This window comes from Tamandua tetradactyla, chromosome 19 (assembly GCF_023851605.1).
Source record: "Tamandua tetradactyla isolate mTamTet1 chromosome 19, mTamTet1.pri, whole genome shotgun sequence".
Lineage (NCBI taxonomy): Eukaryota > Metazoa > Chordata > Mammalia > Pilosa > Myrmecophagidae > Tamandua > Tamandua tetradactyla.
The window spans coordinates 66,722,114-66,747,863 of NC_135345.1; the positions used below are offsets into that span (position 1 = coordinate 66,722,114).

General features: G+C 34.7%; 1 protein-coding gene and 1 long non-coding RNA gene across 12 annotated transcripts in view; one reads left to right on the forward strand and one right to left on the reverse strand.

Annotated features, from left to right (window-relative positions):
* The window catches only part of EPHA5 (EPH receptor A5), a 363,905-nt gene that overhangs the window by 61,294 nt on the left and 276,861 nt on the right, over positions 1 to 25,750 (reverse strand). For 7 of the 11 annotated variants that reach the window (XM_077136996.1, XM_077136997.1, XM_077137002.1 and 4 more), the window contains one exon: positions 16,491 to 16,596. In XM_077136996.1, coding sequence (XP_076993111.1) covers positions 16,491 to 16,596 — 106 coding nt within the window. The remainder of the gene's footprint in view (positions 1 to 16,490; positions 16,597 to 25,750) is intronic. The other 4 variants (XM_077136999.1, XM_077137003.1, XM_077136992.1 and 1 more) reach the window with 1 other exon arrangement.
* The window catches only part of LOC143663291 (uncharacterized), a 31,425-nt gene continuing 18,092 nt past the window's right edge, over positions 12,418 to 25,750 (forward strand). The window contains exons 1-2 of the long non-coding RNA XR_013165896.1: positions 12,418 to 12,491; positions 13,667 to 13,705. This is a non-coding gene — a long non-coding RNA (uncharacterized LOC143663291). The remainder of the gene's footprint in view (positions 12,492 to 13,666; positions 13,706 to 25,750) is intronic.

Below are 25,750 nucleotides of genomic sequence, written 5' to 3' on the forward strand. Positions count from 1 at the left end.
GGCTTTTCTCCTTACATTTATCATGACAGATTTCTTTTCATTGCAATTCTAATGTTTAACAACACACTTGTTTGTACTTCTGTAATCCAATAGTAGCTACTTACATTTTTTAGGAGCCATAATGTCACACAAAATCACTAAACAAAATTGTAATACTCTTTTATAGCTTCCCCATTTTGTCCATTTGAGATTTCGTCTATAGACATATAAATGAATGTGAAAGCAAAGCTCAGTTTTTCTCCAAAGATTTCTCAGGAAAGACTTCCAGAAGTGTTGAATACTTTTATATAAAATAATTTTCCCTTTAACATGCTACTAAGCTAAAGCAAATTAGAGTTTTATATATATATAAACCATATATACGTATATACACAGACACATACATACATATGTAAATATGAATACATACATTTAATTTTATATGTTTAATTTAATAGATTGTATTGAATTTAATAAATCATCCAATAAGAAATTTAAAGTAAGATGTGATTCATCTTTGTTTACTCCATAAATACCTTACAATACCAGGGAAGGCCCAGACATCACGACAGTGGTGATAACAATAAATTGGAAAAAGACACCCAACTCAAAAGAATTCTTACCTTTGTAAGAATTCAAAAACCAAACTACTATCACCACTACTATCACTACAATCATCGTCACTACCACCACCACTCCACTTTCACTGTTACCTGTACAACCAAAACCAAAAAAACAAAAAACAGAAATGTAAAGGTATAAAGAAAAGTTTATTTATTTTTATCTTAGGCAGGAGTACCAATGGGAGAAAAAAAAACACACATAAGTTTGTGGCTACTTGGGAGCCCTCAAGATGTCTAGAGAGGATGGATTTCTGTACCTGTAGAGCAGCTACACTATTTTAGAATGCTCCAATCATTTTTGTGTACTCCAAAAATCATGTTTATTGGGTCTACCAGTCTATTTTTTTCCCCTACTAATCTACTATACGTTAATTACCTTGATACTTAAACGTCTCTTGCTCTAGCATTTGTGGAAAATTAGGAAAAGGAGTGGGAAAAAGAAGGAAGGTATGTTTTTTAAAATTTTTGCACACCTTACCAGTGACACAGAACATGGAAAAAATAATATGAATATGCATCATATAAGCCATAGTTCCATTTGAAATTACCATGAAAATAAATTATAATAAATACATGTACTGTAAAAATAAATTTTAGAATGAGTTCCATCTGAAATTACCATGAAAATAAATGATAATAAATACAACATGTACTGTAAAAATATATTTTAGAATGAAAGTTTTGAGTGTGTGTGTTTGAAAGTTATCTTCTCTATTTTTCAAGTCTCAGTTGCAGATAAAGAATCTTAGGCAATGAGGCAGAGAGGCCGGAAGGTACAAGGCAGAGGTCTGGAAAATGTAGAATACCCTTAAGACATAACAGCAAACCGAACATGCCAGGTGCATTTATGATTACACGTCTTTCCTATCACACGCCCTCTGTCAACTCTGGTAAAACTCCTCTTCATCCTCCAAATTCCACTTCAAATCGACCATTTCTATAACAACATTTCTGTACTCATTCAGGTAGAGATATTCATATCCTGTACTGTATTCTCACACCAATTTATTCTCACTTTGCTCTAAATGTGATACTAATGGTGCTATGTTGAAATTTTATGGTTACATGATTGTCTCCCCGTTAGATTGTCCACTCCTTGATACCAGGATGCATGTCTCAGCCATCTTATTACCCTCAAAGGGTCAAATTGTACAGAAAAGCAAATTCTACTGATCACAAAATTCAGATAAATCAGCTTTAATGAGCCACAATAAAAGATTAGTGGATCATGGTACATCAAGTGCTTTTCCAAAGGCTTGCTAGTGTGATATTTTGAATAGGAAAATCAAATTGTAAACCTTTTTGTAGTAATTTTAATTTCTCTTTTTTACATTAAAATATCTTAATTCTAGCAACTATATTATACAGATTATATGTGTGTGTGTATATATATATATACACACACACGTGTGTATATAGCATGTGTATCTCTGAACTATATAATCCATTATTAAACATAAGCTATAATTTAGACTATGGTCAATTATACACTAATGCCATTTAAAATATCTGGTCTACATATTCCTATCATATGCCTATCACATTGTTTAGATTTTTAAACATCTTTTTAAATTAGGAAATAAAGAATATACACAAAGAAAAGGAAAAAAAAACAATAATTTTCAAAGTGCATTTCAACAAATAGTTACAGAACAGACCTAAGAGTTTGCTATTTTAAACCATGCTAAAATCCTACTTTCTTCAACAACAGCAGACAGGAAATAGTTCATTGTAGGCAATATATACAATATAGCAGACTACAATCTTTCAAATTGATGTCTGACATCAAAAACAAGCAAATACACAGTGAAGAAACAGGAAATTTGCTATTAAGAACCACTAAAAATGAAAAACAAAACAAAACAAAAACTTTCACCTTTATTTCTATCTCACTTCCACCTATACTTTTTTTTCTCATTCCCTATTACCCTTTTCTTCTTTGCCTTTTAAAAAACATAATTTTCTTAAGTTATTGGATGGATCAAAATCCTTCTTAAACAATTTTCATCTCATAACTTGAAAATTGCTATTTTTTCTCTCATAAACTATAAACATTCAAAGTGCTGCTGATTTGGAGTAATTATCTATGTGATCACTTCATAATAGGGATTCCCAGTATGCGTGGCTTTACTCCTTAATGTGTCTTTCTCCTCTTTTTAATTTAATTTAATTTTAATATTAAACATATTAAATATGTTTCTTTTGGTGCACTTCTTTTGGTGAAATACTTGAAGAGATTGTCTTTGCTAGTTCGATAAAGGGAAAATAACTGGAATCAACTCTGCAATCAGCCACCATCTTTGCCCTGTTCCCTAAAAACCAGAGCCACGGTTAACACAATACCAGCATTGATAGAAAAAACACTAAATCATCTGATCTCCTTTCCAACAGGAAACCACCTTCACTAAGTAATATATTAATTCCTTACGGTAACCTCAATTACCGCCATTCCTATTAGTCTAAAGCTGCTACAAGCCTCTTTCACTATACCTTTTTCCTCCCAGCCATTTCACAGGGGAATTAGTCTATATCTGAAGGCCCCTGGAGAAGAGCATCTGACTGTCATGACTAATTATGCTCAGCTATTTTGACTTTTAATTTATTTGGGGAAAAGTAGAGAGAAAATGTTAGGACAAATAAAGTTGCAGAAAATTTTGTCAGCTGAAAAAAAAATATTCATAAACATAGCTGGAATAATAAAATTTGCTAAAGCAAATACAAATTTTAGTAAATGATAACATCAACTAAAAATATGGCTAAGTTCAAAAGAAGAGGAAAATAGTCAAAGAAGTAAGCCAACTATGTGATATGTAATTTATTTAGTTTGGTACATTAGGATTGTCCAATAATTTTCTACATTGAATCATATCAACGAGTATTATTATTATTTTTTATTTATTTTTTTGCATGGGCAGGCACCAGAAATCAAACCCAGGTCTCTGGCATGGCAGATGAGAATTTTGCCACTGAGCCACCATCGTACCACCCAGTATTAATTCATAAGGTGCAGAAACGAGGACTTATATTTCAATTTAATTATTCAACTCTTGAATAATAAAAGTAATTGTAGAAACATGTTGACAATACTGACCCCAAGGAAATGTGTATTTTGTGACAAACATAAGACAGTATTATGAAAATATTTAAAAAGAAACTAAATGCTATATTTTCATATTAAACCTTTCAAATCCCATGTAGATGCATTTTGTTTTTTATTAGTATTAGTAGTGTTAAAATAATCTGTGGTAAGTATTTTACATTAAATATTATGATGGAGACAATTGTTAAGTATTTTAACATATTACACACCTATATAACAAAACAGTGATTAATTATGGTCACAATTACATTGCATACATGCACTTGTGTATAATGTGTGTGTATGCATCGTTGTATGCACACAAATGTACTTAGATAAAATACCTGTAATTATGACCAGAATGATCCTCAACTGGAAATCAATTGAGCAATTTCTGCAACATATTTTAAAATAATAATAATTAAACTAGTACGATACTGATACAAATCTGACTAATCAATAGGTAACCTTGATAAGCTAGAGCCAATAGGGATAAAAAGAAGATTCATATAGACATTTACACAGAATATAGTACAGGTGGAAACCTATACAAATCTCAGGGGAGGTAATAAACAGTGTTGGTATATTTACATAAGTCTATGAAAAATGCCAATTTGATGCCCATTCACATAAAATTAACATTTAAAAATATCATTTACAACATGAATAGAATTGAAAATCCAACTAAACTTGACACTTCTAATGATATGTCTTTAATATACGAAGAGTTAAGATTCCACTAGCTTAAACAAGTAGCATATGAATGGGCAGTTTACAAAACTGGTAAATTAAAATAATAACTATACTTGCATATATATTTGTGCTCCTATTAAATATCAAAATAAAAATAAATGCAAATTAAAATGAGAAACCATTTTTCTCCTATTAATTTAGTAAAGACTGGCTAGGTTGTGAACCGCCAGGCAATTTCATGCACTGTTGAGAGAATGCTAAATGGTAAATGATTTAGGAAGACCATTTGCCATATGTATCAACAATCTTAAATAGTCATTTTAATTGGCCTTACTTTGGGTTAAATGGATGTGTTCTCAGGGCATTAAAGACAGAAATAGCAAACACCCTCCCCAAAACAATAGCAAAAACAAAGGGGAAACATATAGGAAGGGTTAGAGCTATAGCTTCTTTTTTGTTTGTTTTTTTTACTTTTGAAACATTTTCAATTGCACAGGAAATTCTGAATTAGAATGTTTAGCAAAAACGAAGAAAAATATAAATGAAGAAATCAACAATATGTAATATTTTAAATATGACATAATAGTAGTGACTTACTCTTGTATTTTAAGAATGATTATTTTCTTACTGCATGTCCTGCATATTCTTTAATACTTTTAATTAGAAAAATTGAGAAATATGTACATAAATAAATTAGTAGCTAGCGAGTAATTAGTATAATCAGCTAAACGATACCCACTTTGTAATATGAAATGAAGACACTGAAACTTATAAGAAAGTGGTAGGATGGGGCATTAAGAAGTTTAATAATGTCAGAAAATCAGCACTTCTCTCTAAGGAAGTGGTCATCAATTCATACTCTTGGGACAATGCTGAAGTATTCCAGATGCAATCTGAACATTTGATTTCGAAGGAGATACAAAGCGTGGATGGGAAGATAGAGGCAGAATTGAGAGGGTGCTTTTCACTTCAGAACATCTTATGCATTGCGATCACACCCTGATGGAATCCCAAACTTTATTATTTCATAATTCAGCTTACAGTTGGGTTTTTCAAGGGCTTGGGCACAAAAACTGGACACAGTTACACAGACTTTGGGAACTTATGAAAGCAAAAGGACCGAATGTCACAGGCCCAACTAATACTTGAGTTGTTCAGAGGGACTTTCATCCAATTTCTGAGATAAAGATTTAAAAGCCTCAGGGCTTGAGCATGAAAATACAGGGTTGTTAAGTAGATGATTTACTTGGAATTCAAAAATAAATATTTTCCTGTTGAGGTTGGACAGTGACAGTACATACTAAGACAGGTTTCAAATGATTAATTTGAGATCTTTAGAACACTCCAGAAAGACTCACTATATCCTGGCCCACTACTTTCTAAATGACTGGAGAAGAGGTAAACTAGCAGAAGACTGTTAGCATATTCAAAATAGCTCAAATCAGATAGGGTCATGAAGAGTTATTACAAGTCACACGAGTCCCAACAAAGTAGAGTTCTCGGTTATATATCATTCCATCAAAATTCATACACAAATTATGTTCAATATTACTCAACACAAACATTTAATTCATGCTCATTTGATGATGTCTTGTTAAATTTTAGATAATCTTTGACATCAGAAGCTTGAGATTGGGTATTTGGGGAGCTAAAATATGTTTTAAAAATCTCGTGAGAAAGAAAGGACCTATGGATTTTTTTTTTTTTTTTCTGACAATTTTACCGTGCCATTGCTGACTCTCAGAGACGTAGTAAGACTTCCAGGAACTTAGCAGGCCTGTCTTCTGGCACACCAGTCTGCTCCCTGTTCCAGATGGGGACTGCATTTTTATAGAAATGGAGCTTCAGGCAAACAGAACTTCAGTCACAAAGCATTATTTTGCCTTTATGATTACGCTTTTGATCTGACCTTTGCTTCACACTTGATGGAATCTGAGAGTTTCTAGATTCTTTGCGAAAATGATATGCATCTTTCATGAAATGTCAATCAGTGATATTAACTATTGTCTCCAGTACCATAAATGGAGTCTGTCTGCCTCAATAAAGCTTCCCGAGATTTGCAGGGATGTTTATTTGTTTGGTCTCTGAGAAATGGCAGAGGCGCGATTCAATAATGTGGAGCAATTGGGCCAGTAACTCTCCTGAATTCAGTTTCCTAGGACTATTTACTTCCCACAGTGGGCAATTAGTTGTTACGCTTCTCGTCTTCCCTGGCATTATTCTGCCCTAATTCCCATTTGTCAGTTATTATTAAATTATGATCTGCTTTCTCATTATCTCTGATTCAGAGCACTTGAAGAAAAAAATCATATAATCATGTGAAAATAGAAGAGATAACTCCCAGATATTATATCAATTCACATGCTTGGATTTATTATGGTTTTATAAAGCCACCTCTATTGCTAAATCAGAAAAAACCTGACATTTGCTTTTAATGAGCTCCTTTCTAAAACTGTTGGTTGCATGTTTAATTACTAATATTTTTCTACTTATCATAATTTTTAAATAAAAGTATTAGATTACAGTATCTCATATAGCCTTTCTCCATATCATGTGAATAAAGTTCTGAAATGACATAATTCTAATTACTTTAGAATTGCCAAATATATTACCATATCCATTATGTGCCTAACCTGAAGAGAATCAGATGAAATTACAAATATTTTGATATACATTGTTATTTTTTAAGCTATTGCTACTTGATGTTACTAAATGCATCACTACACTGGCATTTTTGGGTCCTGATGTCAAATAAATAATACCATAAGTGAATATTTGTTAACTAATGCAATATTTTTTGAAATAACTGCATTTATTTTATGATGCCACCTAAAGTTTTAGTATTCAGGAAGAAAGCACACTTATGAGTTGGTTTTTCTATTACCCTTATATCATAATTAATATTTTTCACTTTCCTAGCTATCATAATTAATAGGGTAAAATTAGACAAAACACTTCAAATGGAGATCGGTACATAGTTTATATTTGATTCATTAATTTATGAGGCGCATTCAATTATATTATGAGGGAGAGCCACAGAGGTTTTTGCACTTGGAGTATTTAATGAAGGGCAGGAGACAGAAGATATTTACACAACTTACGATAATTTGTGGTTGAAGATGTTAAATTTCATGAAAAATACTCATATACTGTTCTGATACTTCAGTGAAAGGAGAGAATGTTTTAGCGAAGGGAATTGAAGAAGGTTTTATGACAGTAATAATGTATAATTTGGGTCTTGAAAAAATGGTTAAGATTTAAACATTCAGCGATAGTAGGAAGGTTGTTCCAAGCAAATGTACCTGGGCAAAGGTACAGAATGAGCTGAGCTTTCTGCATTCCTCGCCCATGTGTTTTGTGTAGGACTGACCTACCTTTGGGTTCAGGCTTATGCTTCTACCACAGGCTGCAGTAGTCATGCACTGCATCTCTCTGGCCCTGGTGATCTGTAGGATTTAGTTGGAAACAACACTGGGCCAAGGACAATGCTTCCCTGGACATGGGCTGAGAAGAGGAAAGAATCAGGCAAAGGCTGAAGAGTGCAGTGTGAATTCTCCATCCTCTTCTTAGAGATAAGGTCTCAGTAGTGTGGTTGGAATTGCCCTATGGAGCTGGGTATTATGTTTAATTCTGTTCCACTGTGGGCTCTGAGAGAGAAGAGTAGAGACCCTTAAAGTATAAGCTGAGCTCAATACAGTGACCCTCCTCCTTCCATGATTCTGTTATTGTCTGGTCTCCTGCTACATCTTGGACAATTCTTTCTAGTCTCCTTTGGCTGGCCCTTCCTCCTTTATCCTACCTCTACTCTACCTCTAATATTAGAGTGTTCTGAGGCTCTATCCATTTAAATTCATTTCGCTAAGTGGCTTTAAATACCATGTATGTGTCAGATGAATCTTGAGCAATGTATCTCAAACTTCAGAGGAGAAATCATTTTAGCACTTGGATCTATCAGTACCTGTATTTTTTTTTTAATATTATCTTTTCAATCACATATATTTGTAGCTATGGAGTTATAAATTCTTTTTTGGATTAAACCATTTTGAATCTTGCTTCTGTTTTCTGAACAAAAGAGTCCACAACAAAAACACACAGTAATAAGGCTGGAAGTGTAGTTTCAAGTATGTTTTCAAGTGTCTTGAATACCTGGCTTTACTCCTGTAGTCGTACAGTCAATAGATATTTACTGAGGACCTATACTTCAATCTGTGTTAAAGATGAGCATATACCGATAGGAGACTGTTATATAAAATTATGAACAAAAACGACTTCTGTGGGAAAAAAAAAGAGCGCAGAGGGAGTACAGATGTCAAATTAACCAGCTTTCATAAAATCAGAAATGATCATGGAACAATTTCCCTAGATGTGAGGGATTTTAGCCTAAATACAATTTACCATTTACAATCTTCCGATGGACGATTTAGGGGAAAATCCACCAAAATCCACTAAAAAGCCATTTTTTTTTGTTTTGGCATCAAGATCACTCATGTGAACTTCCAAATGGTATTTTATTCATATTACGGGTTAGTCTGGAAATGTTTTTAAACACCAGTACCAATATTTTTAGCAGTAGAGAATCACCATCTTTATATGTAAGAGTTCGGAATGTCACCAAAATGACATAGTTGAATGATCAAGTATTGAAAATACTTCAAGAGGAAAATTTTTTAAATGCTAAAGTTAACACTTTCAATTAAATCATGTGGAAGCTTTATAGAGAAAAGCAAGAGGCCTGAAGTCAGAGATAGGTTCAAGCCCTGGACCTTCACTAACTAACTGTGTACCAGGACAAATGACATATCATTGTTCAAATTCAATCATGTGTTTTCCAGAAACTTTTCCAGCAGGAAAAACGCAGATTAAAATCCCTACCGATTTGGATCTTATATTCTATTAAGGGATACAGACAAGAGGAAGCAATTTGTATAGGGTATGAGGAGAACAAAGCACAGCATGGGAGATCTAAAGTGCAGGGAAAGAAATCATGGGTCATTATTATAGTAAGCCCAATTGAGAGATTAGGATTTGATCAAAGATTTAAAAGAGATACGAAGGTGAGAATGCAGTTCTCAGGGCCAAAGAAGTTTTGGGCAGTAGGAAGAGCTGGTACAAAGACCTTAAGGCAAGGCCATTGTTACAATGTTCAAGAAACAGCCCAAAAGACTATTTTATCAGCTGTACATTAGTGATATAACTAGTTCTGGTACATAGTGTTACTGGTAACATGAGATAGTATATTAAAAACTCTTAGAGCAGTGCCTAATAGTATGTTCTATGTAATTCAAGTTAGGTATTATTATACCTAAAATTATTAATATTATTATTGTAATCCTTCCATTAGGCAGTGAAGCTTTACTGAAGGTTTTAGAATCATTGGCACCCCTTAAAATGTATTCCCTTGAGAAACTTATGCTTCTTCAATAACAGATGTAAGCAAAACTCCAGCAGTTGTCTAATTTAATGGCTGCATTCTAAATGCCCATGAAATTGTTTTATTTGGCTCCAAATAAATATTAAATACAGTTTCTAAGTGAGATTTTGCCCAGAAACCACTGCTTTTGCTAACATAAGAAAAGTGCCTGTACACAGTAAGAACTTAAATATTTCTTCAGTTAATAAATAAGACCATGTTTTCGGAACAAATAAAAATGTTATTAACATTACCACTAAGACAACGATTCCAATTTTATAGCAAACCCTTCTCTATGTCTTTAATGTTTGTACTTCACTTTTTATGAAGTTCTGTCTAATAAAATGCTACTAAATAAAATGGAAGTAGTTGGAGACATGTCCAGGACTTATCTTGGTATCTAATGCTTAATAGATGCTCAAACAATATTTGTAGAATGGATGATTGGAAATATATTATTTACAAGCTGTTATGCTTTAAGGGACTTAAAAATAATTACAAAATGCTAAATATCAATATTGTTTTCAAGCAACAAAAAATCTTAAAGCAATGTTTTCTATAAATTCATTCTTTTAAGCCTCCAAAGACTTAACAATTTCCTATGATTTCTCTAAATTTCTGGCACAGTTTCTGCATCTTAATTTTGACAGGTTTGTTAGACTCCCTGCACAATATCCATTGACTTCTGAAGAATTTTCATCTCAGGAAATTAGGAGACATTCAAACGAGTTTCTAATTTTTATTGAAAGGCAAAGGGGAACTGGGTTTAACAGATGTGTCCAGCTAGAGGATTTGAACATGACCAGGACAGAGATCTATTGCCCAGAAAACAATTAATCTCTCTTTTTTTTTTTTAAGAAGAATTAAGCCACCCTGCAGGCTAAATTCATCGTCTCAGGAACATCACAGCATGAAAGTCACAAAATGAATAGTTCAAAATTATGTCCATGGCCAAGAAACAAGGGGGAAACATTCCACCTCCTCAGGAGTTGTAGGGTTTTTTTTTTTCCTTCCAACTTCAAAATTGGCAAAGACTTTACCTTTTTAGTGTTTATGTGCAAGAGCATGTGAGCCCATATGCGTAAGTTTAGTGTGCAACACGTCTTTTGCCTCTTATTCATGTGAGATTATTTGAAAATAAAATAAAAACTGATTTTTTTAAGAAAATAATTATATTCATGAATGCATGATAAGAGATAAGAGGGAATTTTAAAAATTATGCGTTAACCTCATTAATCCTATATTTAGAATGTTCGAGGAAGAAATAAATTTTGCACACTAAAAGATTTACTTTCCTTTGTATTCACTAAGCCATTTAAGCTTTATATCAGAATAAACAGTGTCCGGTAATCAATTTTCAGAATTTAGTCCATATGTTTGAAATAGGAAGACAGAAAAAGCTGATCTAATAATATCAATGAATATTTTTAAAGAAAAGAAAAGAAAAAGAACATAGTAATGGACTTTCTAAAATATACAGTTGTCAGTGGGGCTGCTAATCACTGGTGTAAAACTAGTGATTAAGCAATTTATATCCACAAAATAGCACATTTTAGGAAAAAAGACAAAATTAGCATATAATAATAATAAAGTTATTAAAGTCACCCAATGAGAGATTAAAAACCACAGTAAACCATGAATATCAGAAGTTTTAATGTATTTACATTATAGGGTAATTAGCTAATAGTTTTCTGAGGGCATGCCAGTTGTTTTTCATTTTCTGGAAAGGATAATTTAATGATCTACTAGAAAGAAAGAAGTAAAAGGAGAGACTAAACTTTACATAAAATATCCTATGGAATATTTAGGACATTTAAAAGAGAAAGTCACAAAAATTCTAGAATTTTCGAGAATATTAATGTTACATGACTTTCATTTCTAAAATAGGAATTTTTTCATTCAAGATTGACCCTTATCATTGCTATTTTAAATTGTATTCAGGTAGGAAGTTCTGAAAAGATTTCTGCATAATCATTTTAAGACCAAAAGGATAAGAAAGTCTACATATTCGACCTGTTTTTCATTCTCAGTGTATATGAGAACAAAAAAGGTAGATTTTGCTTTGAAATATATTAGTCTCATGCTATTCAATGTGTTATAATCTATGAGTGTATTTTCTTGGGTAGGAATACAAATATAAATTGTCAATGAATATGGATCTTCAAGATACATTTTTTCATGGACCCAAATAAAGACATAAATTTCAGTGAATATTATACACTAGCGATATTTATATTTTTATAATCTATCAAAATTAAATTAATTTATCTTTATCATCAATGATGTAGCAAATTATTTTCAATTAAAACATACATTGGTAAGAAGCAAATATCATTTTCGAAGAATTAAAAAGTGATAAAAGAGAGCAAGTTCAAAGTGAGAGGTTAGTCTAAATGTCTTTATATTGTTTGAATGAGATTATCAATCATAATTTGGTAGAGAAGAGAGGAAGAAACATTTTATAGATTTCAATGTCCTTAGACCACTCCAAGGAAAGGCTGTTTTCAATAATTTGTTGGTGTTCAGCTGTAATTTCCAAAGTTTGTGTTAGACTTTGTAGTCACATTACTTCATAATGTGTAGTCATATTACTTCATAATAGTAAAAAATCTTTTCTGAGATAATTCAGAACACTCTAGGTACAATAGAAGAGATAAGATTTCTTTAGTCTCAAACCAGAGTTGCTTGATTCATTGCCTTTACAGAGGTAAGAAAAATCTTTAAAAAATCGTATAATTTGGCTTTTAAAGAAGTATATTTATAAAATATAAACATCAAATAACTTGCCCATGAAGAGTAAAATATAACAGCCAAAGATCTTCCTATCATATAACAAATATGTTCCCTTGGAATTCAAGAATGTACATTCAAGAAATGAAATAATGAAAATTTCATGCCAAAAAAAAGATGCTAAAAAACAGAAACACCATACTATTTCTTAGTGAAATTTATTATCCTTTCAACTGCAAATGCCTGGCCTCAGCATTTTAGGCAAAGTGTGTTATAATATTAAATTGGATTAAGAAATATTTTTAAAATGAGCAAACAATGACTAATTCATAAAGTGTTTTTATTTTTTAAAAGTAGAATACATTTATAAGAGACCACATCAAAAAATTATCTTATGAAACCAGTTTTAATTATGCTGAAAATTAAGCTGTCTCTTAAGTATAGATGTTTCTCCAGTATGACTAAGAGACTATACTAAAATTTATTTACTCTTGTCAAACAATGCCAGCTACTTGTGGAAGTCGTCTGTGTGTTGTGTATGTGCTATGATTAAAGCTATGCTATCTATGAGTTACCAAATAATAGGTAGAGTTCACTTACACGTTTTATTTAATATTATAAACATAAAATGTGAATTGTTTTTAATAGATTGTATCTATATAAATGGGAAGGAAATTTATTGAGAATAAAGGCTGATTTGCATTCAGGTAAGCAAGAATCCTTAGCCCAATATCATCAATAAATACACATTAACAGTACTGAATATTATATGTCAGAAAATCCTTAGCCTAATATCATCAATAAATACACATTAACAGTACTGAATATTATATAAGTCAGTACACTGTGCTGCATTTATAATAAACTACTTCCTATATTTACAACAAACTACTTCCTATGTTTCCTATATATATATATAGAAGTACATACTAAGTTCTCAAACACATATGTATTGACTTCTAGACCCTTTCTTTCTCCAATTTTATTTCTTTTTCTTAAGTGTGGAAAAGACAAGTATGAATATCTTCATATGAACCTCACATCTTCAAATATAATTTGCTTACTGGTATTATTAGAAAGGAAGAAACCAACCCATATTGCAGTTTCTAGGAACCTGGTCATTCCTTGAAACTTTCTGTATTTTTTTTTCAGTGTGCTGTATGGCAGGGTCACATTTCATTCTTTTTCCATGTGAATATCTGTTATTGCAGCATCATTTGCTGAATTTTTTGTTTTTGTTGGTTTGTTTGTTTGGGAAGTGCATGGGCTAGAAATCCCGGGTCTCTTGCATGACAGGTGAGAATTCTACCACTGAGCTACCATTGTTTGCCCAACTTTGGATATTTTTGTGACACCTGAGACTCAGAGTTAGAGCACTGAAGCTACGAAAGTCAGCACTTACTCCTCACTGCAACTGCCAAAAAATTTGAAAATATGATAAGACTTCAACTAGATATATGAATGAAGCTGTGCTGGATAGGACTGAGGTAAATCAGAAAACAGAGGAAAGGATGCTATGATCCATATTTTAAAACCTCAACTTCTGTGTGAGGCCAAAGGAAAAGGTGTTTATTTTCGGTAGCACATTATCTCATTTACTTTGTATAATGAGTTTATTCGAACACCATAACTACATGGAACCTTGAATAGGGCATGAGATCTTGTGTGATGCACCTAAACATCACAGAGTAATTTGGGCAGAAAATGAAAAAAAAGTATTTGCAAAGTCCCCATGGGGGAGGGGAAAAAGGAAGAAATATTCAACTTCCCTATCTGGGGAATTCCTGATATTCTCGTAAGCACTGGAGACAACTAATTCAATAAGCTGAGCCCTTGATCTTGGGATTCACCCTTATGCAACTTATTTTTGTTAAGGAGAAGCTAAGCCTACTTATAATTAGTCCTAAGAGTCCCCACCCCCACCCCGAGAAACTCTTGTTGCTCAGATGTTGCCTCTTTCTCTCTCTCTCTAAGCCAAGCTGGCAGGTGACCTCACTGCCCTTCCGTCCTTCATGGGACATGACTCCCAGGGATGTAAATCTTCCTGGCAATGTTGGACAGAACTGTTGGGATGAGCTGGGACCTGGCATCATGGGAATGAGAAAGCCTCCTTGACCAAAAGGGGAAAGAGAGATATGAGACAAAATAAAGTTTCAGTGGCTGAAAGATGTCAAACAAGTAGGAGGTTATGCTGGAATTTATTCTTATATATTGTATAGATAAACCTTTTTAGTTTATGGTGTATTGGAGTGGCTGGAGGAAAGTACCTGAATCTGTTGAGTTGCATTACAATAGCCTTGACTCTTGAATATGATTGTGTAACTATATGGCTTTTACAATGTGACTGTGTGATGTTCCTTTTATCCAGATGAGTAGGAAAATGACAAAACATAAATAAATAATGCGGGGAGGATAATGAGGAGAAAAAATTGGGTAGAAGAAAAATTAAATAAATGATATTACAAATCGGCTCTGAACATATATCATAGTTGTTCACCCTTTTGGGTAGTTTCATTGGAAGTTACAATTCAATCAACTTTATTCTCTTATTTGGACAAAATCAGAGGAAAGTTTAATGGCAAGAATGGGAGAATTAGCTTATCTTACACAAAGCAGACAGAAGTAGAACATTTTCCTCAGGTGACTTCAAGGAGAACAGATAGCCAGACAGGGAATTGAGCTTACTTTTCCTCAACAGAATACTAACTGCTGTGTGGTTAGAAGTCTACAAAAACCAAGGAAGCAAGAGATTACTAAATGGATTCTTAAGAAACTATTGAACAATTTTAAATGAGCAAGAACCAGCAAAAATGGACTTTTCAGATATAAAGAGAAAGAATGTTCAAAAGGAGTAGCACTGTTTTACAAAAATAAACAATTACCACTCTTGTTTAAGGACATTGTTATAAATCTCTTCAGAACACAATATGCAGTATATTGATAAATGCCTAATTCTGTATATTTATGAGTTGAAAAGGTGCTGAAAAGTCAAAAGTAAATGAGTAGAGCAGTAACAAAATCAATATAAATATTGATTTCCTGACTTTTTTTGTGGACCTTACAGTACATTTTCACAGTTTTGTTTAGGAGTAAATCTTTCTGTGAAGACTTCCATCAGGGTCTCTATAATGTTCTAACACCAAATCCTTTCCAAATGACAGTCCTCATTACTGAATATCCCTTCTAACTGTGGTCTGAATGAAAAATGAAAATACGTTCAATTACAAAGCTTGTTGTAGGGACAGAGTATATTCATGCTTTCTTTTTATGTGCGAAGGTTGACGATGCTCTTTCCCTGTCAGGAAACACCTTCTATCTACAGCTTTTGTTGGGCTCTAGTTCCTCTGTTTGTTTAAAATGAAAAATCTACATATGTTTATATGTTCATACAGAATTTTTTAAAAAATCACTTTAAATTATTATACACTGTTCTTAAGGTGTTCAAGTTGAGATCATCCAGAAACTGAAAATAAAAGCAATCATTAAAAATAGCTGGTTATTTCCCAAAATGCCTGTTTGCCAACATATCTGCTTTGTGTCAGTCTGTCAGAACCGAATTCTGCCTAACTAGAATTATCAGTCCAATTTCTCTAACTCTCCTAGAAGCAGACTAGGCTTACCCTAAACACTAATTAGAATCAAAGCAGGCAACAATTAATACTTTTGAGAGGAAAACAAAATCCACACTTAAAAACTATATCAGAAAAACAGATATAGGTGGACTACTGACATAATAAACAGTGAGAGTTAATACTACCTTGTGATGGGTGCTTACCTGAAAAAGAGAAATTGTGTGCTTAAAAATGAGCACCAACATAGACAAGGTAAGACTTAAGGAACACATTGATACACTGAGGTTATCTACTGATATGGTGTTTGCTGATTTGTTTTGGGTTGCACTTTGACAGCCAAATGGTCAGATCAGGTAAGGAAGACAGCAGCTGCAAAAGTTCAGAATCACAGCTTCCGCTCTTACCTTCCACTGAGGAGGAAGCCAATAACCACTGCCAACAAAATGACTCCCACCGTCACAGACACAGCAATTATAGGAATCTGGCTTTGATCGCTGGATGCTGCAACTGCTGATAAGAAACACAGAAAATGGAGCTTGTGGTTAAAGTGATCATATACATTCCAAATAAGAGCTGCTTAATAGTCAGTAGTCAATTCATGGTTTAAGCAACTCAGCCACACCTGGCTGAGATTTCTGCCTAATATCCCTTCTCAGAGGCGGGTGATTTAAAAAGCATCTTTAAGAGAAAATATTTACTTTCCAAATAGAAATGCAGAGGTATTACCAAGGCATTGATTGCCATCATTAAAAAAATGAATGTATATTGTTTGCAGAGTATTCATCTAGGGACCTTGGGTTTGCAAGATAAAATGGGAATTCATCCTTGACTTCAAACACCTTACTCTAAATAGGAAGTGCTATGTCTATGAGATTTGACATTTTTAGAATCCCCATGCTGCTGTTCTTCAGGAAAAAAAAAAATCTCCTTAACGCAAATATTTTTCCCTAAAGTTACAGGCATAAGTCCAAAATGATGTGGCTAAGATCACTGAATTTAAATTAATGTCCCTCTCCTGAATATAATTAAAAAATCTTTAATTTCAAGCAAAAATATAATCCGCGAGGAGACTTACCGATAAGATAACTTAGAGGAGTATCTAGGCATACACACAGAATTTTGACAAGCCTGTGCTAAGACTTGATTCACTTAGTCATCTTTTTTGGGGGCGGAGGTGGAGGGGGAGGGATGCGTGCATTGTCCGGGAATTAGACCTGGGCTTCCCGCGTGGAAGGCGAGCATTCTCCCACTGAACCACCCGTGCACTCCTTACATAATCTTTTTTAAAGTTTATGGAATTAGATTTAATAGTTAATTTTTCAACAATACAATTACTATAATAAGAGGAATTATGGACATAAATTTGTAGTTAAATGAGCAAGAAAATTTTGCTTTTGTTAACTCCTTGTTAAAGTAAGGGTCCTATAAAGGAAAACAGGTTTTACTAATATTCTCAAGAAATTTTCAGTAAGATAATTATTAGACTTATTGCTTAACAGCAAAATCATTTTTATAATTTCAGAGTAGCACTAGTCAGCTCTATGATCTCAAATTTTAAGTTTTCCAAACCAATCACAACAATCAAATTTTCATGTCTTACTTTTTTACACCCAACCAGATCTTTACCTCATCAATCTCCAAACACTTCTCTTTCTTTTCTAGTCACCTACTCCTGATTCTTTCTACCAAAACTGATTCTCTTGCAATGTCCTGCACTTGCAGCCTTTTCAGAGCAGTCCTCAGAGCCTACTATTATCAACAGCTGGTTCATGGACTAGTAAAACAATTATTTACAGCCTTTGTCTGTGCTCTTCAACTCCTTTTACTTGGGTGATGATAGTTGCAATTCAATTCCCTTTACACTGTTTCCTTTTTTCTTTGATGTTGAGGTCTTTGGTAAAAAAAAAAAAAAAAAAAACAACTTTGGTTACTGGTCTGCAGCATAAATGAGGAAGGGTAAATCTACTTCATTAACAGGAGTAGACTCCCCAGTTTTGCTTTATTAAAATTTCTTTAATGAGTGAGTGCAAGGGTAGTTCAGTGGCAGAATTCTCACCTGCCATGTGGAAGACCAGGGTTCGATTCCTGACCCATACACTTCCCAAAAACAAAACAAACAAAAATTCAACAAATGATGCTGCAGCTGCAGTAGTGGATACTCACATAGAAAAAGAACGAAATGTGACCCCCGCCATACAGCATACGAAAAAAAAATCTATTCTGAGATTATGGTTACCATTTTTCCTGAGCTGCTTTTTCTAGGGGGGGAGTGGGTGGAGAAGTACACTATTTCTAGAGAAAACCATTAGTATTTGATCAGTAAAAGTTCACAGCTATTACATTTTGACTGGGACCTAACTGCTTTTCCAATGCCTTTGATTCTTTTAATAAATTCTGAACAAACTCACCCCTAGAATTTTTTCAATATTCTAAACCGTTTCCATTTCCCTCATTTTTAGAAATTCAAAACTTACTTTAAATAGAAATTTAAATTGATAAACAAGAGGGATCAAGTCTGAATTTCATGGTTAAGTATAACTGCATGTCATTCTTTTGCTATCCCTAGCTCCATCATTGCGGTCCCCTCTGTCTCTCCTAGAGCACTGTCCTTTCAAAAACCTCACTGCAGGAGGGCTTTTGCTCCCTTTTGTTCTTTGCTGTTTAGAAACCTGCACAGATATTTCCTCTTAAGGGAAATAAATTTGTATATCTAATTTTGCAAGAGTGATTTTGACTTGGATTTTAATACATGTTCCAACACTTACTACACATATGAGCCAAGGAAAATTATTCAACATTTAGTCTCATTTCTTAATTTCCAAGTAGGGAAAAATTCCCCAGATCATTATATTATTGTGAATATTAAAACGAGATAATAAATATAAAGCACCTAGACTAGCACTTCAGAGTACAGAATGTTCAACAGGATTGATTTCATAGATCCAGAAGGGCTAGCACAATACTATATGATGGCAGCAGAATAGTTACTGTAGCTAACAGTAACACTGTCATATGTACCAGTAAATATAACACAGGCAATATACCATAACTAAATGTCAATCAGAGAGCGATATAAGGAAGGGGGATGGAATTCTCAATGTTGTTGTTTCTTCTTTTTACTTTTTATTCTTTATTTTCTTTCTTGCTCTTCCTCTTTCTTCACAGAAGTAATGGAAATGTCCTCATATAATTCATGGTGAGTGCATAACTATATGATCATACCAGGAACCATCGACTGTTTACATAGGAGGGGTTGTAAGGTGTGTGAACAAAACTGTTTAAAAATAAATAGAAAGGGGTGCATGGGTAGTTCAGTGGTTAGAATGCCCGCCTTTCATGCAGAAGACCTGGGTTCAATTCCTGGACCATGCACCCCAAAATAAATAAATTAATTAATTAATACAAGGATACAAGTGCTAGAGATAACGTGGAGAGAAGGATCTACTGTTCTACTCACTGCTGGGAGGGAAGTAGAACGGTGCAGCCCATCTGGAGGGGCAGTGTGCTAGTTTCACAGGAGGTTAAGTATAGGGTTGCTATATGATCCTGCAACCCCATTATTAGGTATATACTTGAAAGAACTGAAGGCAGGGACACAAATGGACATTTGCATATTGGTGTTTAGGGAAGCAGAATTCACAATTTGCAGCGTGGAGGTGGCCTAAGGGTCCAACAACTGATGAATGGAAGGACAAGCTGTGGTGTATACATAAATGGAAGATCGAGTGAAAGCAACAAGGAATGAAGTTGTAAAGCATGCAACTAGGTGAATGGACCTTGAGGACAGTATGTTGAGTGAAAAAAGCCAGAAACAAAAAGACAAACATTATAATGCCTCACTAATGTGGACTAACTATTAATGTGCAAACCCTGAGCATAGGTTGTCAGGGGAAAGCTTATTTCCTGTAAGTTCCGGCTCTTGTAGCAGGTGCATCTATTCCTGAGATGCAATGGTTTGTATTAGTTAGGGTTCTCTAGAGAAACAGAATCAACAGGGAACACTTGCAAATATAAAATTTATAAAAGTGTCTCACGTGACCGTAGGAACGCAGAGTCCAAAATCCACAGGGCAGGCTGCGAAGCTGATGACTCCAATGGATGGCCTGGATGAACTCCACAGGAGAGGCTCGCCAGCCAAAGCAGGAATGCAACTTATCTCCTCTGAGTCCTCCTTAAAAGGCTTCCCATGATTGCATTTAGCATCACTAATTGCAGAAGACACTCCCCTTTGGCTGATCACAAATGGAATCAGCTGTGGATGTAGCTAACGTGATCATAACCTAATCCTATGAAATGTCCTCATTGCAACAGACAGGCCAGTGCTTACCCAATCAGACGAACAGGTACCACAACATGGCCAAGTTGACACCTGTCCCTAACCATGACAGTCCACCCCTTGTCAACTTGGCACCTATACCTTAGATTTCCAAATGAAAACAAAAATAAGCACACATTTTTTCTTTTACCTGACAATACTCAACTGTCCTGCATATAACTGGAAACACATTAAATCTCTCCAGAATAGGGTGCAAATCCTTGGACAACATTCATTCTTAAACTTGATATCTTACAACTTAAATAGTATAACACAAACAAAACAGCATTACAGTCCTCGTTTCTGTAACTGATCATGTGGTCGAAGTTCATATTTATCACTACCTTCTTCCACTACCCATTCCATGTTCCCTTTCCCCTCAGCAAGCACTTCAGCTGGCCGTGGTTCTTTGCCTGGTGGGGTGACCCAAACCTTCATTCCTGAAGTCTCAGAGCCATTAGTGGTCCTGCCTGGATTGTGTTGTTGCAGTTTTCCATTGATTTTAATCACAGGGCATGGTAGTACTAATAGACGCCCCAGGGGATCTCCTATATTCCAAGAAAACTCTTCTTTACCTCCATTATGTAGTTGCAGTCCTACTTCCTTCTGATAGTCAGGGTCAATTACCCCAGACAATAATGTAATTCCCTTCTTGGTGTGTTGATCCAGAGGCATAAATAGCCCAAAGTGGCCAGGTGGCAATCTTAACTTCCAGTTCAGTGGTATCACTGTTGTTTCTCCTGGAGAAAGCACACCCCGTTTTGGAACTAAAACCTGTAGACCAGCAGAACTCAGGGTAGCAGGGACAGGAAGCAAAAATTTTCCCAGTGGATCACTAGGAGTAATAGTGAGTGGCACCACACCCATTTTTCAGGGTCCCACTCCTTTCCAATCAATGCCCTCACTTTAACGGCAGACACCATGCAAGACTGAGATTTCAGTTTACGTTGTAAAGTTGCTACTCTAACAATAAGATTCTGAGTCTGATTTTCAGAGATCTCAAGTCTACGGCTACAGGAAATAAAATTTTCCTTGAGGATACTCATAGAAACCTCTACATCTTTCAGACGGCACTTAAGCTTCTTGTTTGAAGCCTTAAGCCCATCCCTTTCACCCTTTAATGCAGACAGTGTATCTAACAACAACCAACCAACATCTCTATAACTCTTATTTCTACAAAACTCTGTAAAGGTGTCAAGAACATTATCCCCCAGAGTCTGGCTTCGTACAAGCGAAGCATTAGGAGAATCGAATGATGATATTTTGACTATCTCCTTTGCCAACTCAGTCCATGGATTGGGAGTGTCATTCTGATTATGGGAATCAGAGTCCTTAGAGTCTCTGAGCCCAGTCAGAGTAGAAAACCATTCATAAAAACCCATTTTTAAGATTCTGTTCCTTAAGACCCCACTCCTGGTACCAAGATGTATTAGTTAGGGTTCTCTAGAGAAACAGAATCAACAGGGAACACTTGCAAATATAAAATTTATAAAAGTGTCTCACGTGACCGTAGGAACGCAGAGTCCAAAATCCACAGGGCAGGCTGCGAAGCTGATGACTCCAATGGATGGCCTGGATGAACTCCACAGGAGAGGCTCGCCAGCCAAAGCAGGAATGCAACTTATCTCCTCTGAGTCCTCCTTAAAAGGCTTCCCATGATTGCATTTAGCATCACTAATTGCAGAAGACACTCCCCTTTGGCTGATCACAAATGGAATCAGCTGTGGATGTAGCTAACGTGATCATAACCTAATCCTATGAAATGTCCTCATTGCAACAGACAGGCCAGTGCTTACCCAATCAGACGAACAGGTACCACAACATGGCCAAGTTGACACCTGTCCCTAACCATGACATGGTTATTTCTAAATTCTGAGATGCTGAACTCTTTATGTATAACTTGGTAGGTTCCTGGAACTTTGGGTATTTGTGTGACAACTGAGATTCAGACCTAGAGTTCTGCAGCTCTGAAAGTCAGCATTGCCCATACAGCAACTGTTTAAAAAGCTGAAAAGGAGCTCAGACTTCAATAAGTGATATGAATGAAACTGATCTGGTAAAGACTAGTGAAAATTAGACCGAAGGGAAAAGGATGACATTAACTATATTTTAAAATTTCAACATCAGTGTGAGATCAAGGGAAGAGATGTTTATTTGGTGCAAAATTTATATTTTTTGTAGCACACTAATTTAACCTGTATAGTCAGTTTGTTTGAGCACTATAATTACATGGAACCTTGAATAGGAAATGAGAACTTGATAGTTTGTTCCAGTTAGTGTAATGTCTGGATATATCCCAGAGCAATTTGGACAGAGAATAAAAAAAAAAAAAGTATTTGCAAAGGGCCCTTGAAGGACTGGGGAAAAAATGTGGAAATTTTAAACTTCCCCACCTGGGGAATTCCTGATATTCTTGCAAGCATCGGGGACTACCAATTTAATATGCTGTGCCCTCAACCTTGGGGCTTGCCCTTGTGAAACTTATTCTTACAAAGAAGAAGCTAAATCTACTTATGATTAAGCCTAAGAGTCACTGCCAGAGAACCAGTGAGTTCTATTTGTTGTTCACATGTGGCTTCTCAATTAAAGCCAACTTCACAGGTAAACTCACTGCCCCCCACCATACATGGGATGTGATACCCAGGGGTGCAAATCTCCCTGGTAACCTGGGGCGTGACTCCTGGGGATGAGCCTTGCTCTGGCATCGTGAGATTGAGAAAGATCAAAAGGGGGAAGGGAAATAAAAAAAAGTTTCAGTGGCTGAAAGATTTCTAATAGAGTTGAAAGGTAATTCTGGAGGTTATTTTTTTGCATTATATAGATATCCCTTTCAGTTTTTAGTGTGTTAGAATAGCTAGAAGGACATACCGAAACTGTTGAACTGTATTCCAGCATCCTTGATTCTTAAAGATAATTATATAACTATATAGTTTTACAGTGTGACCATGTGACTAAAAACCTCGTGGCTGATACTTTGTCCAGTATGGACAGATGAGTAAAATAATGACAAAAAATAAACAAATAATAGAAGATGATAAGGGGCACTGGATGTTTTGGGTGTTCTTTTTTAATTTTTATTTTTATTCTTATATTTATTTTGGGGGAGTAATGAAAATGTTCAAAAATTGATTGTGATGATGAATGCACAACTATACGATAATACTGTGAGCCACTGATTATACACTTTGGATGATTATGTGGTATGTGAATAAAGTGTAGCACTTCAACAGTTTGCAGTCTTAAATAAATAGCAGATGTTATTACTAGTTACTTCCATCTCTGGTTTAATTCTCGTTCTCATTCTTTCCTTGCTTGCACCATCTTCACTGTGTTGCCTAGACCAACCTTCTCTTCTGAGGACCAATACTACCACATTCTTTCGCTCTGCCCTTAAGATCCATGAAAAATGGCATATTTGATAAATGCAATAAGTATTTTGAGTATTTCTCCATTTACCTTACCCTCCACCATAATAAAGGATTGGACCTTATTAAACATTATCTCTCATCCTTGCAACTCCCCTCCTCTAAGTTTCTATGACATTGGACAATCTATGTTCTCTTTTCTCCTTTGAAACATTGCTTTGTCAGTTCTATTGTCTCAACATTCTTTTCCCACATCTTATATGTGAGTGTTTCCTGATAAATTCAGTCTTCATGTTTTCCTTCTCTGGCTTTCTCTCTCTCTGTCCCTCTCTTTCTCTCATCCTCACTTTTACTTATGCTCACTCTCCCTCTTTTTTTCCCTCTCATTCATAAATACATTTTTGCGCATGCCAGTGGTTAATAACTGACAACTAAATTTACATTTAGAAATGTTACATTGTAAAATCACAAACTTACACCTCCCACTTTCATTTCTCTCCAAAGCTTGGTCTACTTTTTATAACAGAATGTGTTCCCTTTATTTGGATTTTACTGTCAGATAAAAATATACGGTTCCAAAATCAACACCTCACTCCACCTATACACCAAGGGCATTAACAAAAATATGCTAACAAGTAAATTAATATGAATCAAACCAAAAACCAAACTGATTTCCTCTCTTTCTGGTTTCTTTACCATGGAATTTTCTTAACCCAGACAAGTGGTTGTAGTCTGTTACTTTCAGGATTAGAGAGTGCCCAGGATTGTGAGGAAACTATTTCTTAGGGAAGAGGAAACAAGCCTAAAACAAGCATATCCTTAAAACAATGTTAGACTCATGAAAGGAGAGGGAAAGCACCTACATATCGGCCTGGAGCTATTCTCCAAAGTAATTGTATGGCTAAGCACTGAAGAAGAACACTGAGAGGACAATCTACAAAGACTGGGAAAGGTATTTTCTTTTTTGACTTCTTCTTTTTCTATTTTTGTTAGCTCCTGGTACTCCAGAAAAGCTCTTTCATAACATTAGCTAGATACAAACTTATGGGCAAAATGCCTCAGGGCCTAAATTCCAGTAATACACTATAATATCAAAATTAGTAGATTTAAACAAAATATTGCAAAACATACAAAGAAATAGGGAGTGATGGTCCAGGCAAAGGAGAAGAGGAAAATTTTAGAAACCATCGATTATTTCAAAGGGTCAGACCTAGAACATTCCAGACACACACAAAAATGGTCCTAAATATGTTTGACATGGACAAACTAAGGGATATCAGGAAAACGGTAGATGAGCACAAAGAGGCAATAAGTAGAGAGATGGAAATTACGAAAATGAAACAAAGAGAGCTGAAGACCAGATTAACAGAAATTAAAAATTCCCTAGAGAGATTCAACAGCAGAATAGAGCTGGCAAAAGAAAGAATCAGCAAACATGAAGATAAGACAATTGAATCATCCAGTCCAGAAGTAGAAAGAGCTAAGAATGAAGAAAAGTGAACAGCATACCAGTGTATGCTTCTCCCAGAAGAAGAAAGAGAGAAAGGAGCAAAGAATACTCAAAGAAATAATGACTGAAACCTTCCCAAATTTAATGAAAGATATACATATACACATCAAAAATGCTCAAAGAACTCCAAAAAACCCAATGAGATCAACAATGCACCATGTTATAATCAAACCATTGAATGCCAAAAATAAAGAGAAAATAAGGAAAATCACAAGAGAGGAGCAATATGTCACATACAAGGGAGTTTTAATAATATTAACTATTAATTTCCAATGAGAAATCACAGAGGCAAGAGGGCAGTGGGAAGATGTATTTAGGTGCTAAAAGCAAAAACAGCTAACCAAGAATTCTACAACTAGTAAACTGTCTTTTAAAAAAGAGAGGAATTAAGACATTCCCACATAAACAAAAACTGAGGGAATTCGTCACCACTAAACAGGCTCTACGATAAATGATAAAAGGAGTTCTGCATAT